General features: G+C 43.6%; 1 protein-coding gene across 1 annotated transcript in view; it reads left to right on the top strand.

Annotated features, from left to right (window-relative positions):
- Positions 1 to 20,977, top strand: part of ZSWIM6 (zinc finger SWIM-type containing 6) — an 82,326-nt gene that overhangs the window by 19,439 nt on the left and 41,910 nt on the right. The window contains exons 3-4 of the mRNA XM_004703704.2: positions 6,201 to 6,349; positions 9,532 to 9,682. Coding sequence (XP_004703761.1) covers positions 6,201 to 6,349; positions 9,532 to 9,682 — 300 coding nt within the window. The remainder of the gene's footprint in view (positions 1 to 6,200; positions 6,350 to 9,531; positions 9,683 to 20,977) is intronic.

The following is a 20,977-nucleotide window of genomic DNA, read 5'->3' as shown; positions in this document are numbered from 1 at the left end:
TGCTTGATGAAATAGGACAGTGATCGATGAGATAGGTGGACCCAGTGGCTGCAGTAGTAGACTCAGACAGCAGTGATTGTGAGGACGGCGCAGGACCCAGCGGTTTCATTTTAATGCACATGGGGTCTCGGGTCGGAAAAGCCTCAACAGAACCTAGCAGAAAGAACAGTAGGTTATTGGGGGCGAAGTCTCTTCCAATGTATTGGTAAAGCTGACACTATAGCTCTGTGAGTGTGTGTGTGTGTGTGTGTGTGTGTGTGTGTGTTAAATTGTAGGTCAAACTGTCTATAACTCTGGGTGTGAGTGTGTGTGCACGCGCGCACTTGCTTCTCTAGGCTCAAAGGAGAGCGCAGATTATCTGTGGAATCTAGCTGTAGACCCAATAGTTGCTACTTTATAACGTTATACGAGAACCAAAATAATACTGCCACACAGCTGATTCTGACTCATACAGACCCCACAGGACAGAGTAGAACTGCCTTTTTGTGGGCTTCAGAGACTGTAAATCTTTTTTAAAAAATTATTTTATTGGGGCCTCATACAGCTCTTGCCACAATCCATACATACATATATTGTGTGTCAAACACATTTGTACATATCTTGTCATCTTCATTTTCAAAATATTTTCTTTCTACTTGAGCCCTTGGTATCAGCTCCTTATATATGTCCCTCCCTCCCCCATCCTCCCTTCCTTATGGACCCGTTATACTTTATAAGTTATTATTAGTTTTTCATGTGAGACTGTAAATGTTTATGAGAATAGAAAGCCTCATCTTTCTCCTGAGGAACTGCCAGTGGTTTCAAACTGCTGATCTTGAGGTTAACAACCAAACACATAACCACTGTACCAACAAGGCTCCTACATTATAAGAGGTTAAGTAAAAAAATAATTGATTGCTATTATGGACCTAGTTCATGCATGTAGATGTGTGTTTCAAACCAGTATGTTAAGCGTGCCTTGGCAATTAATGGAAGACTACAGATAAGTTCTCTCAGTAAAGTCAATTTCCTTAGGGTACTTAAAAAAAGTACTCCAATCAAAAGGGTAGCTTCCCAAGGGACCTGCTGAGCCAGTTAACCTCAAGGCAGAGAGAGGTCAGTTCAGAAGGCTATGGCCACTGTGTTTTCATGGGGAACACAAAGGGTAATCTTGATTGGTTTCTTCAAAGGACACAGGTTGGTCATGGAGTCTTCTGAAGGCAACATCAGGTCACAGCAGCTTCACAGTTTGAAGTCTGTGTTTAATAAAGATTTTTATGGTTTTACAGTAGTACTTTTTTACTTACCCTAATATATATTTAAAACTGCCTGTAAAAGAGAACTATAGTAACAGTGTCCACAGACTTAGTGTTAGATGACCTCAGATCCAACTTTAGCTCCAGAGTTAGAGACGGATCTATTCGTGTGGCTGTGGACAAGCCCTAATGACTGGACCAGCTTCTCCTTCTGTCGAAGGAGGATCGTGTGCATACACACTGCAGAGGGGCCTTGTGAAGAGACAAGGGGATCAGCACAGGAGGATGATATCGGGAGTAGCTCTTAGCCTTTTTGCTGTGAGTCCTTTTTTCAGCGGGAAGAATGCACATGTATCTATGTCCCTCCTTCCGGCCCCCTTGCTCCCAGTACTGTGGAGCTTGATACTGGCAGACCCCGTGCCAGGTGGTAGGAAGGCAGGTGAGCAGGACAGACAGTGTCCTGGCGCTCGAGGAGCTTCAACATCTACCCATCTGCCCAGCCCTTACTGGAAAAGCCCCTCCTTTCCCGCCTTCTGTGGCGCCCTGGTCTCTTGAGCTTTTCCTTAATAAGCCACTTGCCGTTATTTATGACTTTTGTTTAATATCTTACCCATTTGCTTAACCTAGGAGCCCCTGTTGACCCTTGCTCCCCCATGCTTCAATATCCGCTGGTCCGATAGTGTTTATGGCCTAAATTCCTGTCGGATTCTTCATTTCTGCTCCCTCCCCTGGATTTCAGTGCACCATCACCTTCATCGGTGCAGACCAGGGAACAGCATCCTCACTGTTTGCCTCATTAATATTTGTGTGCACCACTCTTTCTTCCACACTTCAGTGATATTTTTAAATAGATTCCAAGGTATGATCCACATGATTCAAAAGTATGCAAAGGTATTCAGAGATAGGAGTGCAAAGATGGAGGATTTACAGGGAATGCTGTACTTTATGCACAATTTAAAAAAATCTAAAAATCTTTCTTTACATAAAAGGAGCCCTGGTGGTATAGTGGGTTTGGAGTTGGGCTGCTATAAGCAAGATCAACAGTTCAAAGCTCAGGGCTCCTCTTTCCTACGGGGCTGAAAATCCAAACACAGCGACTTAGCCGCTGTGCGACGGGGACAGTGCCCTTGCTGCCAACAGCCATGTCTGGACTGGTTTGCAAGCCTAGGATACATCCGAGGTTCCTTTCCCTGTGCTGCAGAGGGCCACTTCACCTTCCTTTTGCAGCCCGTCGTAGAGTCCATGTTGAAATCGGTGCTTGTAAGGACAAGATGTCTTTCACTATCTAGAATTAATCTTTTTAAAAAGTGTATTTGACTTTGCCCTTTAACTACTTCAGAAATCCCTTTTCTTCCCAGTCATTACGCTTACGGCATCGAACAGACCTCACCCCTCTGGGTCTGTGGCTTTTCCCCAGTGTTGTCTTGGTTTGCTCTTCCGTCTATGATGCTTGTTGCTTGGACCATCTTTTATTTCCTCAGTGCACCATGTACCTTCCCTCCGGAAGCCTCTGCCCAGGCTCTTTTCTTAGTCCCCTATACAGACCCAGTCACTCCTTTCAAGTGCCTATACCTGCTCCTAGTTACCATCTAGTTAACTGCGAATCTACTTAAGACAGATCTCAGTTCAGATGTCGTCTTTGGAAGGTTTGCTTATTCTGACCAGCTAAGGTAAAGCCACAGCTCCCTGATAAGGAGTCTCCCAACACCCCACCTTTTCTGGGTACTTACTCTCACATGTTATTATGGCCTGGTGGTGGTCTTGGGTAAGCATTGGACCTCTAACTCAAGTTCGGTGGTTCAGATCAACAGCCTTGGAAATTCTATATAGGGTCGCTATGAGTCAGAATTGGTTTCATGGCAGTGTGTTTTTAAAAATTGTTTATAAAACTCAGGGATAAGGGAACAATAACATCTAAAATTGATGGCAAGGAGGACATATAATGCCTGGTGGGATTTAATCAAGTGTAATGTGTCTGAGAGGAACTACTGAGAGTCAAATGGAGGGTGAGCATGATAGTGGGATAGGAGGAAGGTGAAAGGAAATAGAGGAAAGAAATAGGAGGCAAAAGCTATTTATAGAGGTATGGCTAATAGGCATGTATATAAGTAAATATACTAATTTATAATGAAAGGAATAGAGACCATTGTACATATATTTATATGTTAAGTATTAAGATATCAGACAGAATTTGGTCCTCTACTCAAGGCCTTTCTTAACACAAGAACACTTTGTTCTAATAACCTGGCACTCTTTTATTACTTACCTTCCCAACACGATCGTTGAAGACAAAATGGGTGTTTAAGCAAGTGTGGTGAAGAGAGAGGATGGTACCCAGCTACCAAAGGATAATAGCATCTGTGGTCTTAAAGGCTTGAAGTTAAGCAAGCAGCCATCTAGCAGAGAAGTGTCAAGCCCCCATGGAAGAAGCACACCAACCTGTGTGATCATGAAGGGTCCATGGGATCAGGTATCAAAAGATCCAAACCAACTATATTGATGTGTAGAGGGAGTTTGGAGTGGAGACCCAAAGTCCATCTGTGGACAATTGAATATCCCCTCACAGAAGGGTCAGAATGAAGGGATGATTCAGCCAGGGGCAGTATAGCACCAACTAAACACAGCGCATTCCTCTTGTTCCTGAGTGCTTCCTCCCCCCACTACTGTGACCCAGTTCTACCTTACGAATCTGGCTAGACTAGAGAACACACATGGGTACAGATAAAAGCTCTCAACACATGGAATTCAGGACAGAAATTCCTCGGGATCAGTAGTGGGAGTAGTGATATCATGAGGGTAGGGGGATGGTCAGGAAGTGGGAGAAAGGGGAACCCATCACAGGGTTGGATATATAGCATCCCCCGAAGGGGACGACGAATAACAGAAATGTTGATGAAGGGAGACAATGGACAGCGTAAGATACAAAATAATAACAATATGTAATTGATCAAGGATTCACGAGGGTGGTAGGGAGGGGGAAAAGAGGAGCTTATACCAAGGGCTTAAGTAGAAAATGTTTTGGAAATGATGATGGCAACATTTATACAAATATGCTTGATACAATTGATGTATGGAATATTATAAGAGCTGTAAGAGCCCCCAATCAAATGATTTTAAAATGAATTAAAAAATAAAATATTTTACTATAAAGTCATTGGATTGACAATTTATTTTACACAATGCAACATTGGTTTTTAAATTACGTATTGCTACCCATTATGGGTTATGAAACAAGACATTGTGACATGCTTTTTAAAGAACTGAAATAGAATAGGAAATACTCATACAATAGAAAATAGCATCCATAGTGAGGATTTTTTTTCCATCAAACTTTGTGTCTGTTAGTGGAGAGGTAGATGTATGCAGTCACATGAGTTATATGAAATGGTTTTTTTCCCACTTTGAGTATTGGTATAAAAAGCTTGACAGCCACTTCCTTAGGTGTAGCAGAGGGCTGGCACTGTGTTGGGTACTCAATAAATGCTGGCTGGTTGAATGCATGAACCAATGAACAAGCCTAATCGGGAAGTTCATGGACTGCCACTGCTTTCCTCCTAGGGCAGTGGTTCGCAATCTTTCTAATGCCGCGGCCCTTTAATACCGTTCCTCTTGTGGTGACTCCCAACCATAAAATTATTTCCGTTGCTACTTGGCAACTGTCATTTTGCTACTATTATGAGTCAGGCGACCCTTGTGAAAGGGTTCAACTCCCAAAGAGGTCGCCACCCACATGTTGAGAACCGCTGTTCTGGGGACTAATGATGGTGGTTCTAAGCAGAAGTTTTTGATTATCTTGGTGATTTGGGTCTGCATTAGATCTCTAGGAGAGAAGAAAAATAATGTAAAACTACACCTGCAAATGCATTTTTAAGGTTTGCTACAGAAATGAAACAGTACGAATGAAAGATTTTTATACCTTTTGTGTATGCATTTTACTTACGGTCTGAAGGATTTAAAATACCACTTTATCTTATTAACAAACAATGAAACGCTTTCTTACCTACCTAAAAATCTGAGTAAATTTTGAATTTCTAAGATAGTCAGTACACATAGGGCTTGTTATATAGCAGTTATCTTTTGTGCGTACTTCAGAAATAAAATATTTACGTGGTTTGGCAAGGTGATACTACAGCCTGGTGTAGTACAACAGCTGCACTGCCTGTTCCCCTGTGGCTTGATTTCCCTTTTTCATCTTGGGACTTCTGCAAGTGAAGACTGGGCCACCAGGCAGCTTATACAGCAGCGGGTAATAGTGGAAGCTTCTTGAATTAAGTCAAGAGAGACTGCTGAGTGTCTTTGGTTTCACATTTTCTAATGCCTTTGAAAAATATTTTTCTGGCAAGTCATACACAGTAGACCTTTGTGAAAATCACATATATATAATGAGACTTTTCTGTGATGTTTTCATTTTAAAAAATCCATATAAACTACATTCCAAAGACAGAGCTTCTGCTGCTGCTGCCTTTTTTCTTGCCCTCTTTGGACCATTTAATGATGTTGATTACATTCCTCAAGTTATTAAACCATCCTTACCGCCGTTTCTGAGTTGTTCCTCAAACATGGCCTTATGTTCTTTACCCCGCTAAGATTCCTATCTAATCAGTTTGAGTCCATATAGGTAGTCATTTGAAAAAGCTTAATCCTCAAGGCCAACCCTTTTTCCTAGTTAAGTGAAACTATTGTATGCCATTAAGAATACTTTGGAAGATGTCTTCAGATTCTTTCAATGAAGAAAGAAAGCAACATCTCATTTCTAAAGTAATCTACATGTTGGCTTGGCAAATTAGGAAAGACCTGAAAGTGGAAGTGATGCTTGTATTTACTTCAGTCATTCATTTGCATGTATAATTGGAATTGAAGTCGTATTAAAAACTTGTTAGCATGAAAAATAAGAGCGTCTTAATCATTGTGAAGTTGGGGCACAGGACTGGTAATGGAGCATGCGTGTTTTGTTTCTTTCTCCAGGTGCTCCCGACCCAACAGCGGGTGCTAGTATCGACGATGAAAACTGCTGGCACTTGGATGAAGAGCAGGTTCAAGAACAGGTTAAGCTGTTCCTCTCCCAGGGCGGGTACCATGGATCAGGGAAGCAACTAAACTTGCTCTTTGCGAAGGTATGTATGATTGTTTACTTTCAGAGAGATATCTGAAAAGTATGAATACATAGAAATTTTCTATACATAGTCATGTTTACTATAGGATAAAGACTTTACTTTTTAAGAGGGTGTACGTTCATGGATGAATTAGGCACTTTTGTAATGTAAGCTTTGATTTGCTTTGGTGACCTCAGACACAATATGGAACAATTTCTTCATCTCAATTTTGATCAATAAAATAGTGCTCATGGCATAATTCAGAAAAAATATTTCAGTACTACACACAAAATAAATATCTTCATGCTATTTAGAATGCCATCTTCTGAAGTATTTTTTCCGTTTCTACATATTTTCCCAAAGTATGAAGTGACTTTGAATATAATCCTTAAAATGTGCTTCATGTGTTTAGTTTAATACTTCCACTGTCTCAATTAGTTTTAGAAGCATAGGCTTTGGAGCCATACAGACCTGCTTATGATCCAAGGTGTGTTATCCTAACCACATGAACCTTGGCTAGCTACTGAAGCCCATTCCTCAACTGTCAAATGAGCTCATAACAATCTGAGATCACGTGATGTCAGTGAGTGTGAGGTTCTGGACACAGGTATGGTGTGGAGGGGTCATAGTGTGCAGGACACAGCTGGGCGAACTCAGTGTTAATTTCATCACTGAAAGTTGATGGCCTAAGACGTAAAGGTAACCTGCCGCAGAGGATCGTTCTGAGTAGAAACGGAATCTGTTGTTCTATATAGGACTTTTAGTTTACAATATAATCATATTTTAAAATGCTGGATAATTATTTATTAATGTGTTTTGGTTCTTGAGGCTATACCCATCATTGTAGATAATATAGTCAAATTAGTTTCAAAGAAACAAATAATTGTCTTTCATTGACAATTAGTTAAATAGTTCTCTAATATAATTAAAATATCTATATATTTTTTTAATTCCGAAGACCTCAACTAAATTCTATTACTGGGCATGGTAAGAAAATATAGTATCCTGATTGTATGTAGCCAGTTTTCCAAGAATTAGATTTCAATAAAATACATTTAACTCAAGTGATTTCAGATGTGATATAATCATTCTTTGATAGTTCACTGGGATTTCAAACTCTCCTAATGCCTAGAGTCAACAGTCTGGAAATTAATTACCATTAGACTATAGATGTACTTGAATGCGGGTTCAAAGAGTTCTAGTTCACATGCGTAATAGTAGCGCTTGCTCATTGCACTTGTTGAGTAAAGTAAACATTTAGTCGAACCTATAGATACAGTGGCAATGTAAAAGTTTGTATTTGGACATATAGAAAACTTTTTAAATATTATGTTAGCGGAGTATACACTATGGCTCATGGAAGCAATGTGGAAAGGGTAATATGAGATTAGGCTTCAGTTGGCATTTTGATTCCTATATGTGATTTATGTACTATATGTGCCAGATGAGGTAACAGCTCCGTGTAAGTTTGGGGAGGGCTGGAGCGCTGGAGTGAGACAGATCTGGGTTCTGATTATTCCAGCATTTGTCTTTGTCTTTGAGGCAGTTTCTTTGTCGTCCCTGGCTGGGGCCTGGTTTTCTACTTGGCAACATGGGGATTAGAAACATGACATGGTTGTTAGAAAGATCGAGTGGTAAATATAAATGCACAACTGTTTAACGTGACGTCTAGTAAATGATACGTCCATTTCTTCACCCGGCCTTCACCACTTTTTAAAATGACTTCCTGGTGTATCCATAGTTGATTCAGTAGCTCCTCTTTAGGAAAGGAGCCTTTATGGCTCATGGGACCAGTGTGTTGGGTTCTTACCAGGCTCTGACTCCAAAGCAGGTGTGAGGGTTCTGTGGCCTGGAGCAGATCCTTTGGTCCAGCTTTGTCAGGGATCTGGCATTTTCTCCTTGACTTGCCTTTCTCACGGAGAATCCCAAACAAGTGGAACCCCATTGGTTTTCTGTTGCTTGTGACCATGCTTCAATGATTTACAAGGAGAGTGCTATTCAGCTGAGATGGTTTATGTTGAACATGCAGCATTATACATTTTTGGAATTGGTAGACTCATTTACAGTTTTCTGCAGAGAGGCTTACCTTTTGTTTCTTTTCTTTTAATTGGGAAATGTAGCACAAGAGTTATGGACAGGGCTTGAGGTGAAAGCGCGCGCGAGACCAAGTTCAGATCTGCCGGTCAGCGGTTCCTGCTACTCTGCTAAACGGATCACTCATTTAAAGCCAGAGGGTTCTTGAACCTACAGCCCTGTCTGTTGCCTCTTGTAAAGACAGACTATTCTGAGAAAGGAAGTAGGATGCCGTTCTTGATATACTTCAGAAAAACAACACTTCAGTAAGAGAGTCCATTAAGATTTTTACTTGAAAAACTGAAGAACGTACACAACTTGGAAATACTCTAAATGTCATTTACTTGTACAGTGTACATTGCTGAATTGCATGGTATGTGAATTGCATCTCAGTAAAACTGAGACACGCAACCTGAAGGACAGATACTGTCATTATGAACATTATCAGGTCATTGCAATAGCTCCCTAAAGCCCTCTTAGTGGGCTCTGCCCTAAGAGCCTCTAATCTGGCGGCAAACACCATCAGTTGGAGAGTCAGGAAGGCGCCAAACCGTTTTTGTTTGTTTGGGTGTTGTGTTTCTTTAGGCTGGCAGTGCTATGGCATCTTATCGAAGTGAAGCCGCACCACCCTGCTAGAGCCTGTTTTCTTAATCTCGTTAGGCCCACACACCTGTTCCCCGTGCCAGCTTTCACCTCTCTGGTTTGCCAGGGTTTACATTACGTAGTCGTCGGGGCTGGAGTACAGTCTCGAACCACAAAGCATACTTGCTTTAAGTAGGATGGGAGATTGTGCAGGAAGCTTTGAAAGGGTGCTTGTACTGGACATTAGAAACACAGTATAATCACTTATCCTTGACTGGATAGGAAAGACCCAACTAAAAAAGTGTGAAGATTGAGAAGTAAGCCCAACTTGCGTTTCCTCTTGTGAATGCTAAAGCATCATGAAATAAAAAAGACAATTCTGATTAAATTGACACTTAAGATAGAGGCCAGTTTTTAAGAGAGTTGGTATAAAGGTTTGGCCCCAACAGCATCACCAGGAAGAAATTTAAAATAATTCTTTGACAGGTTTTTCTCAGTGTGACTGTTTGCATTTGGAACCATTTCTAAAAGCTCTTTGTGCCCACCAGGTGCGGGAGATGTTGAAGATGAGGGATTCCAATGGGGCCCGCATGTTGACGTTGATAACAGAGCAGTTCATGGCCGACCCCCGCCTGTCACTGTGGAGGCAGCAAGGCACTGCGATGACTGACAAGTACAGGCAGCTCTGGGATGAGCTGGGTAAATACAAGTTTCCTGACAAATTACTCTTGAGTTGTGTGTGGGTAAACACCGTAGTTGAATGTTTAAAAAACTTGGTCATGGTGCTGCTGGAAAGAGCTGCTGGCATGAACTGGTTGCCTGTCTGAGAGAATGGGCCCTTGGGGTGCATTTGCAGGAAACATCCGGGGCAGCCTTTGGGGTAAGATTGTCTGCTCCAGAGAAAAGCAAAGTCAGGAATCTGCCTTTGCCTGTTTCAAAAACAGCTGCATTACTTTAAAACACCTCACACTTGTCTAATAGAGCTAGTTCTTTGCTTGTAGCTGAACCTTATAATCGAGCCAGCTAAAATGTGGAGCTGGTCTTCCCTTCTGCCCACGCTGACACAGTATCACAAGTAGCTTGGCGTTAATGTTTTGTGGGCTGCTGTAGACTTAGACGAACTGTTGATCCCCAGAATGGAAAAGGTAGAGCAAACTCTAAATTTTATTACTTTTCAAATCCCTGATGGCAGAGATAAATATAGCAGGTAGTTGAAATAATGAGTTTTATTCAGTAGAAGGATACTGGGCATTTTCCTGGGATGAGTTATGTTAGCCAATGCTCCTTACTAGGGAAATAAGGAATTGGAGAGTAGTGCATTTGTTTGGTTGCTTTCCATCAAGATATCAGGAAATGGCTACTGGAATTCCTGGCCTTCGATCAGTGCCTATGTTAACTTCACGGGAAGAAAATCCTGCACATACTTATTTGGAGCTTCTGGTCTTCTGAACTGAGCACTGGTGGCATAGGGTGTACATGGTGGGTTGCTAACTGCAAGGTCAGCAGTTCAAAACCACCAACTACTACCTCAGAAGAAAGATGAAGCTTTCCACTCTCACAGAGTCACAATCTAGAAAAACCCCAGGGGGCAGTTCTGCCCTTTTCTAAAGGGTTGGCATCGACTCAATGGCAATGAGTTTGGTTTTGTTTCTTTCAGACTCAATGAAAGTGTGCAGCAGGACTCTTCCGCTTGGCTTATGGTGGGCCACTTTGTGCTGGGGCAATTCCGTTGGGCAAACCCTGCCTCAGTGCGGCTAGCTTGCTCGTTCACGTTACTGGTTCTGAATCTAGATTGTGGGTGGTCTAGCGCATGGGCTGGCAAACCCCGGCTCTCGAGTCAGCTGTGGCTCTTCGGGTATGTACCTGTGGCTCTGAAGTAAAATTGAAAAAAGTTTAAGGGTAATGGTGGTTTCCTGTGGCTTGTAAAAATATATTTATGGTTTTTGAATAATTTTAAAATGGTTGTGAGGGACAGGGCTCGGCTCTTCTGTCTCAAAAGTTTGCGAACCCCTGGGCTGGATCAAGAGAAGCTTGTCTATGAAGACATCACAAGATCATCAGAATTGACAAGGACCTTTGTTGTGAGCTGTTTTAGACATGAGGAAAGTCACTTGAAGCCTGGGCGATTAGGAAACTTTTATAATGTGACCTTGTGGCCCAGAGGTATGCAGCAAATTGCTAAAGCATTCGACACTGAAGTTTCCTTTGACTCGCGACATTTTGAGATACTTGCTGATCTTTCCCCCAGCTCTTTGATTTAAATATCGTGTAGTAACTTGTCTGCCACTTTCCTTACATCCCTCAGGTAAGGACAGTGGCTTTTTTCCCAGTGAAAACTCAAGCCAATCTGTAACTACAGTAGGCTATGTCATTGTTTTGAAGGGTGTTCATGTTAGAGAACACGAGCATGTGATTTAGACAAACATTCTTATAAGATACTGTCTTTTCCAATGAGACTCTTTTCAATTTTGTTAATTATATAGTACGTGTTGCATTGACTAGAAAAGTTACAAAGGACTAGCATTTTTATTTTAAGAAAACAAATGAAAGGGAAACTTTTAGAAAACACTATTGGTTTAGTAACAAACTGATGCATTTGGAGACCCGTGGCCCTGGGAGCCGTTTGTCCACCAGTGTACCCCGGAGAGCATTCCCAATCCGAGCGACGTGGGAGAACTGCCCCTAAGGGTCTTGGAAGCAGTCGGGTACAGCCTTCTCATGGGGAGTGGCAGGTGGATTCGAATCGCCGATCCTTCATTTCACAGCAGAGCTCTGAGCTCTCTGTGCCCACAGGGTCTCCTGTAGAGAAGTTGAGAGTTTCAAATAACTGGAAGGAATGATCAACTAACATTTTTGGTTACTGAAAACAGTACAAGTGATTTAGGGTGAAGTAAAGTTTGCAGTGTTCACATTTGATTCCTGTTCACATCTCACCTTTCCAAGTTGGACTGGCAGGCTGTGGCCCTCACTGCTCCATTTTAAAGTATGCACATTCTGTTGGGCGGAAGTTCCCACCAGCTGATGGTAGTTACACCTCTGGCAGGCTTCCTTTCTAATCATGGGCCAGGCTTCCATGCAAGTTCTTTGATTTCAATCCAGGCTGAAGAACACAACTTCTTGCCTGTGTTTTCTCTTGTGCACGCTTTACCTCCCCGTCCCCTCTCCACAGTCATTAGCAGACTGCGCTGACTTTTCCTATGGACTCTGGCTAGCAAGCAGAAGACTCTTGCCACTTGAATGGATTTGAAGTTCTGGGAAGGATCCCTTGTAGAAGTAACAATAGCTATCAAATCTCCAAATTCATTCAACAAAAAAATTTAAAGTTGCTTCTGGACTACAAAAGGAAAGGATTGTGCTTCTTAATAAAATGGGGGGATTTGACTTTGTGCCCCTGCACAGGGCTCACATTGCTTCAAGGCTCTGCTTTGGAATTAAATGCTGAGCACTGCCAGATGCCAGACATTGAGAAGAGGCTGAGTTCTGTCGGCAAATGGGATCTGCAAGTTAATTGGTGTTTTCTGCAGGCTTCTGGCTGTGAAATGAAATTGGAAGCCCTTTAGCCACATGGATAATACAGGACCTGAATACAAATGTCACATGTCACCATCAGGACCCACTGTGAGACAATAGTGTTCCCACTCCAACACCGCGCCATTACAGATCATTTAAATATGGGGATTACATTTAAACTAAAAGCCCCATTTGCCTTTTACTGCAATTTAAATGTCCTCTTAGCAAAAGCTAAGTGACAAATTAAATGAAAAAAGTGCCCACATTTTTAAAGCTGTAATGCAAAACAACCTTTTATTGCTTCTCATGTGCCACGAATGAGTCATTATACTTGTCAACCCTAAACCAAGCCAGAATCGGAGCAGCTACTGTTATCAAAGTGGGGCCGCTCCGTGACAGCTTAATAAAGCTGAAACTGTTAAATTAAATCTTAGATGCTTAACTCCTTAGCACCAGTGGATTCGATGGGTCCATTTCTGGCATTGGTCAATACACAAGGGAGGAAACAGATAGTCTTCTGGCACGGAAGTCTGACGCTGATGAAAGTGGACAAGTTAGAGTGTCTCAGGCCCAGGCGCCCCCGAACTCTGCTTCCCGGCCCCAGGAGCGGTGCCATCCGAGGGTCAGCTGAAAGGAGACAGAGTCTGAGGTTTTCATAGGATCGCAAAGTCCCCTTCCCAAGATCTGTTGTTTGCTGGGTTTAACAGTGCTGATGCTTCGGAATTGGTTTTTAAATGGCACAGATTAATTTTAACTTTTTCTTCTTCTTTGAAATTAATATAAAGCCGACTTAATTGAAGTAGCAACAGGCCCAATTTCTTTTCCCCAACCTCCAGCTAACAAAGAGATTGATTATTCTCAATTCTACTTTTCCAAAATAAGTGCCTATGACATTCATATAGTCTGGGTTAATTTTGGTGATTTACTCCCTCATTTTAATAATGTAGTATGAAATAAGTTCAGATGCATACTATTAAGATCCTGTTTAGTGCATCTCATTTGCAGATACATTTATCTTGGACATGAATCAGTTTTTCACATATTCATTTTACTTTCTCTACATGATGTTAATTTTCCCAAACATAACTGTAACTGTAATTCTCTCGAGATGGGTGTTGAATCATAATCAGCTTTAAGGAAAACCATGGGGGGAGGGGACAGAATCGAGTCAGTTCTACTTCATAGCAGCCCTATAGGACAGAGTAGAACTTCTCCCTGGGATCTCGAAGTCCATAAATCTTTTTTTTCCCCCCCCATAAATCTTTATGAGAGCAGAAATTCTCATCATTATCCTGCTGAGTGGCTGGTGGGTTTGAACTGCTGACCTTATAGTTAGCAGCCCAATGTGCCAGCCGGGCTCCCTAAAATCTTAAAAAGGCTCTGCTGCAGTGGTGGAGGCTGTACACTTATGGCTAGTGGGAGAAAGACCTGGCTTTCTACTCCCTTACAGAGCTACCGTCTCAGAGACCCACAGGGGCAGTTGTACCTGCCCTATAGGGAGGCTACGAGTCAGACTTGGTTCAATGGCAGTGAGTTTGAGTTTCGAGTACAGTTACAACGTTCCCTGAAAGTGAGGGTGGTGAAACTTTGTCTCTTGTACTTGGGACGTGATCAGGAAGTCCTTGGAGAAGCACCTGGTTCTTGGCAAAAAAGAGGAAGACCCTCAACAAAATGGATTGACGGTGGCTGTAATAGTGGGTTAAAACATAGTCACTATTGTGAGGGTGGCGCAGGACTGGGCAGTGTTTCTTTCCGTTGTACAGAAGGCGGTCCCTGTGAGGGGAACAGCCTGATGGTACCTAACAACAGCATAGCTTCCCTCTTCAGTCCCCTCCTCATTAACTGACAAGCATACTTCTTGTAATACAAACACCCTTTACAGCAGATCATGGAAACAACACCGGATGACAAAAAATAACCATGACTGATTGGTGGGGGTCATACCTGTTTCTTCACATCCAGTTATTGTCGGGTTCTTAGCGGGTGAAAGAGAATGTGCTGTAACGTCTATCTGTGTTGATGACTCTCTTAAGCAGTTCCCGATAGTACTGCAGTGTTCTTTTGCTTCATGAAACTATAGGTTGTGGCTGTCAGTCTATTAAGGCCTCATTAGAAAGGATGCCATCATAGGAAGCAGTTAATTAAGATTCAATTACAGTTTTATCAAAGGAAGGGAAATTTTTAAATGTTTATTTTCAGATATGTTTGAAAATTTAAACACATACTTTCTATCTTGTTTTCTAAAATGAAACCCTTGGGGAGGGGGTTGCTGTGGCTGTTAGAGCTCACCTCACACAGTTCCTGAGAGTAAGGAGCTCTCTCAGCTTCCACCCTGTGGGCTTCATGAAGCCCGTGTGAGCAGAAATGGCCTCGGTTACATGTTAGATGTTTCTACATTTCTAGCTGCAAGTTCATTGGCAGGTCAGTCTGACCATTTATTATGGACAGTTATAAAGTCACTTGTTAGGATGGTAGGTAGAATGAGTGGATAAACAGATCCGAGACACTTGTAACCAGGCACTTGAATGTGTATCATGTGTAGCTGGGCCCACCTTTGAAAAATATGAAAAATGTCCTACTCTCAGGACCCCGAACATATGTCTCATCTACCGTCACTGTGGGCCTCCTGTGGCCCGAAATAAGCCTCGGCTTGGAGTGCGTAGCTGTGGAGACAGTCCTGGGTATGGGCTCCCATACTCTCACTTGTCTGGAAGCAGTAGGCATAGTAGCTCCCCCCGCTTTTGTGACCCTCTGGGCTTTGTTTCCGTGATCACTTGTCTCAGACCCCTCCCATTTTTAGATTGATGATGGTTAGTGAATAGCTAAGGAGTAACTGCTTCGCGTTGAGACCTAGAAAATATCCCACCATAGTTTGCCATTTACACATAGTTTCCTGCATGGTCTCGCCTTAGAGACACCGCAGTCTTGGAGATCGTATCAGGACAGCAGAAAGATGGCCGTACAGACTTGGAAAGTCCCATGTAGCTGTGAGGATCGAATGTGATCCTGACTAAATCTTGTCCCTCCGGTCACTTCCTACCAGTTTACCTTCCCACGCCGAGGAGAAAACAAAGCTTTATCGTACACACCCCTCTCAGGGTCTTCTTGCTAACTCTTCTTTCCAGAAGTCTTACTGTGGTCTCTCCATCGGTGTGTAGTCCGCTCTTGCCATATTAGAGAGAGATTAGGTATTTGGATTTAGTATTGATGAAGGTTCTGCTAGTGCAGGGCTCAGCAAACTTTTGAGACAGAAGAGCCAGTCCTGTGCTACACACAATTTAAAAATTATTTGAGAGCCATAAATATATTTTTACAAACAAATGAAATCACCATTATCTGAATAATAATGCTTTAAAGTTTTCAGTTTTACTTATACTCCACATGTACCTACCGACAGGGCCACATCTGTATGGCTCATGTGCCGCAGTTTGCCGACCCTGTGCTAGTGGGAAAGGCATCCAGCGAGGTCCAGAGGAAGAAACCAGAGCCAACACCTTAGTCCTGAGTGACTTCACAAGCACTTTCACCATTTAGTAGGTAGTATACAGTCCCTGTGTTCCATTCAGGTAAATTGGGTCCATACAACGTGAATGGAGATGAATTGGTAGGGAAGAAGTAGTGAGATGTTCTGGAAAGGAGGAAGAGCATGAACAATTATGGGGATGAGCTCATGGTAGGAGTATCTACAGGCTTCAGATTGACTATCAAGAATACTCAAATCTTTGAGATTTTCAATCCAGCCTTATCATTCATCACTGCTACTTTAAAGGCAAGGAAAGGGAGAGAGATTAGACATCCTAAAAAGGGAGAGAGATTAGACATCAAGTTGGTTTGTTTGTTTTTTTCATTTCCTTTATTTTTCCAGCTCCTAATAATAACACAACTGCCAACAGGTATTTATCAGTCACTTAATGCAAGGTGTTGTGCATGCATTATTCTATTTAATTCTCAAAACATTCAATGGGTAAGACTGAGGCCTAAGGAAGGTAAATTACTTGTCTGAGGTCATTGTGACAGAGCGGGAACTTGACCCTAGTAGCCACTGACCTCCAAGGCAACCATGAAGCCAGGTAACATCTGCAGCTTATGTTAGGCATATTTTACCACTGTACTGTTCCCCTGCCAGACGAACTCTCCACTCAGGGTCAAGTAGTGGCCCGAGGAGCTCCCCTAGATGGCAATAAGTCCTGCTGCCTGGTCTGGTCCACCAGAGCTTGTTACCAGACTGCTGACTGCTGACTGCAGACTGGATTGCTGAGCCTCCCCTGGTCTAGTCATCATCTGCATCCAAGGTTAGAAGGGCCACAGCCACTTTGAAATAACAAACACATTGATGTGGAACAGCCTACTGTATGCTCCTGATGGAGAGCAGTGTTAGATAATTACATAGGCCACAAAATCCAGCTTCTCACTACTGCAGATGAGATCCAGCTACGTTTTGATCACATTTTCTAGTCCCCGTTAGAAGGAAAGGAGCTTTGATGGTGTAGTGGGGCACCCATCGAGCTGCAAGCTGCAGGGTCGGCAGTCACTCCTCTGGAGACAGGTGAGGTGGTCTGTTCCCGTCCAGACGGACAGTCTCCGAAACCCCAAGAGCCCGGTCTGCTCTTTTCCCTATACGGCCACCACGAGTCTGGATTGACTCAATGGCAATACGTTGACGTTGTTGTTGGTTTGCAGAGGAGCCAGTGAAGACCTCCGCATACTGCCTCTGCCCTACCTGTACCAGGCCCGATGACCGCACCCAGGCCAGTACTGCTTAGCTCCCATGTGCTCTGTGGGTTCAGCAAGACCCATTCCGCTCATGGGCTGTCCCGCCTCGGAGTGGGGTTAAGCATGCCTGCCAGAGCCCCGATTCTCAGTCTCTGCTTCTCCCTCGCGGCTCTGAGGGAGGCTTTGCTTCCCCCCAGCACTCTCCTCAGAAGGCCTCTCTGCTGCTGGGCCTCCCCACGGAGGCCTGCTTTCTCTCCGCTTGTGTGGTCCCCCTGCTCTGTCTCATGAAACGGAGAGCTCTGTGTTCTCTGGCCAAAGGCCTCTGGGTTCTGCCCTGCTGTGGAGATGGGAAGAGGGCCTTTTCTCTGCCACTTTAAGTAGGCAGTCATTTCTAGTTTGGTTCAGGAACTAACAAAAAGAGAGAAGGTATATTTCTATAGAGTGAGCAAACCAACAATAAGTACTTCCCCTGGAATAGTTAGCCATCTGCTCTTGACTGAAGTGTCTAGGGGTAAATTATCCATTCACTACTATGTATGGAGTACAGTAGAAATCAAAAGAAAAAAAATCAAATATGTAATTGGAAATACGGTGTCATGGCGTAGTGGGTCAAGCCTTGGGCTGTTGACCACAAGGTCAATGGCTCACAAGCCCACTAGCCACTCAGAGAGAAAATACGTGAGGATGTCTGCTTCCTAAAAGGTGAACTGTCTCACGTATCCAAGGAAGCAGTTCTACTCTGAGGTGGTGTCAGTCGGAATCGATTTGATGGCAGTGGATATGGGTTTATGAAAAAAGACGTTGTAAATGTTTCAGGATTAAAAGAGATCTTTACAGGTCACTTGATCATATTATTTAGCCAATTAGAGATTCTTAATAGGTTTTAATGTCTAATTTACTTAGATGTACACTTAGGTTGTAGCAACACTCAGAGAATCCCTCTGTTATATGTAAAACCCTTTCCTCATTGTAGACCAGGGAGGCTTGCTTGGGAGTTAAGAGAGCTGGCAGTTCACTATTACATACCCGAAGTAGTCTCCTGGTAGTGTTCTTTGTGTTGGGGTGGCCTCCAATTCCCTTTGGACACTCGATGGCTCTAGTTAAACTTGAGTCCATGCTACCAGACACTTGCCCCGCATAATGGTGAACACAAATTGCAGAGAATTCATATGTCTTTTTCTTACACATTTTGGCGAGGGGTGGGGGGACTGGGAAATACACCTTACTTTTTCATGTTCTTAAGAGGTAGTACTGCCCTTGCCCTCTGGAGGCTAAGGGAATCTACTGGCCACACTGAGGACTATGTGTGAAGAAGCTGGGGAGTAGCTCCTGGCGGCATTTTTTACTCCTGAAGGGCAGCATACAATCATTAACCAGGTCTGAGAAGCCTCATCTTAAGCCCTCTGGGCTTCCCAAGGGCTTCCCAGGGCAGCAGGATGCCAGGAGCTGGAGTGAAAGCCGTGAAAGCCAGAGGAGGTCTGAGGCAACCATGAGGCGGCTCACTGGGTGTGCCGGGCAGGGAGCAAGGTGCTTTATGGATGCTACCACAGCTCATTTAATGCGGCAGGCCGTGGGGTGGGGGGACCCATGGAGATCAAAAGTGCCTACTGCTTAGGCAGTGGGAGCTCCCACACTGCCCTGCAGAGCCCTTGGGATAGGGGAGTGTGGTATAGGTGGGAAAAAGTAGATGTTTCTCAGTCAGAGTTGTGTGACTTTACCCACTTTGCATACTAGGCTTTCTCAGGATCAAAGGAGTCGGAGATTGAAAATGCCTTCTTGGTAATCTCTCATTTCAATAGACTTTCTAAGTAGTCACATATATGTGTGTATATGTGTGTGTGTGTGTGTGTGTAAGCAAGTGAATGTTGTAAGACTACTGCTGTACTCCTATCTGTAATTGTTTAATACAGCTTTAGTGTTTATTTGAAAATTCTAAGTTGAAATAAGACTAGAATACTCTGGTGTAGTAAAAACACAAGTGACTTCTGACACGAACTTGTTCGGGGCAGTTGCTGACTGGTGTTGGGCTTTTTTCTCATGGTTCCAATCTGGCAGCAGACCAGCCAGGAGTGGGATTGTAGTGGCTCAAAATGTTGAGAACTCACCCTTGTCTCTAGAGACCCCGTGCAGCTGTATAATTGAGCTGTGAGCAGGCAGACCTGTTTGATCTTGAGTTGTGCTTCACGGCCCCTTTCATTCTGAGTCATATCTGCAAACTTCAAAATGTGCTGCAGCTAACCTGCGGAGGAGGCGAGCCCCCATGGAGGGGGACAGCTCTAGGTAGCACGACGTGGCTGGGCCTGGAAGCCGCAGCCTTTGACTGTCGATGCAGTGAGGATGAAGAGCATTCGCTGGGTGGAGCCAAGCAGAGCCCTTCAGACAAGTACAAGCTTGGAAGTGGGAGACAGTCTTGTTAGCAGGAGCATTTTCAGAATGCTTCCAAAGAGCACACAGTTCTGCTGTCTCCACCCTCACCGTGAAGAAGAGGTTAGCATACCCAGCAGCCTGTTCACCAGGACACACAGACCGGAAACGGGCAGAGAGATGCTCCATGGGAAATATCCCGACCCTAGGAAAAGGAGGTCTAAGCCAAATAATCTGTGAGGTTTTTTGGTTTTAAAACTATCAAAACTACTCGCTGCATTTAATGGTCACTGTCAGCTTCTGTTGTCGTTGGCACACTGAGACTCATTTTCCAGCCCTCCTCTTCCGTCCTTGTAGTGGTGTACATTTTGATGGTCTGGCCTCTTTTCCCTTTGCTCCCACTCGTTAGAACACACAAGGTAACACATTAAAACCTTATTTTGAAGTTAGTTTTCCTGTCAGGGTGGGAAAATGGGCTTGGCACAGAGTTGGTGGCTAGTAAATATTTATGACTTAAATAACGAGTGTGTGTTTAGAAGCAGTAAGCATTAGGAAGCAAGTAGTTAGTAGTGAAAACAATGATTGAGAGGCTTCGATCTCCACTGTGTCCTCTCATTCCGCCCTGCCTGCCATCCATCCCTCTGTCCTGTCCAGTCTTTTCTGCCCACATGCAGATGGGTGTTGGTGAGCGCACAAGAGTGCATGTGCACACATACCATGCTGAAGGGCCATGCGTCCGGCCCCCTTGGCCGTCAGTGCTGCGGGTAATCTATTGCATTAATCAGCCAGGCAGTGGGAAATGCATGGGGAGTGATTATACTATCATACGCAATACAGTTAGCACGAAGCACTTGTCAAGACCAATACATCAGAGTTTAATTCTCTAATAGAATGGGTTAGAGCAAAATGAAACATTTTGTTCTCCAAGAACCCCAGCCCCATCCCGGCTCTTCCCAAACTCCATAGAAATTGTTGTAGGAGTGCAATTGTGGTGTCAGTGTGACAGAATACTGCCAGCCCCTTTCCACAAGGTGCTTAAACAGTGACCATGCTGAAGTGTGCCCATGGTGAGGCCTCTTACAATAACCATTGGTAAAGTATGCTATTTTTAGTAGGACTCCTGATTATCTTTTGTGCCCCGTTGGCTCTCCCTGGCAAGTAAAAGGAAGGGTGCTGTCCCAGTGACTCAGGGAAGCACTTTGCCATGAACGTGGGTGGTGGACGGTGCATTGCCTTAGCAGTCAGCAGGCAGATTAACAAGAACCTACGTTCACAGTGCCCTGTGGAAAGCACTGCCCTCAGAGCTGGCAGTCTAGTCAAGAAACAGAACAAGTCCCCGAAAAACAAAAAGCACCCCAGGTGTTTTGTAGACACAGCTTAACACAATTGTAGAAATAAGATGATCTG

This window comes from Echinops telfairi, unplaced genomic scaffold (genome assembly GCF_000313985.2).
Source record: "Echinops telfairi isolate 266 unplaced genomic scaffold, ASM31398v2 ScPeMD7_7469;HRSCAF=8507_1, whole genome shotgun sequence".
NCBI classification, from domain to species: domain Eukaryota; kingdom Metazoa; phylum Chordata; class Mammalia; order Afrosoricida; family Tenrecidae; genus Echinops; species Echinops telfairi.
The sequence above is the reverse complement of the archived record's forward strand: the minus strand, read 5'-3'. Positions and strand labels throughout refer to the sequence as shown.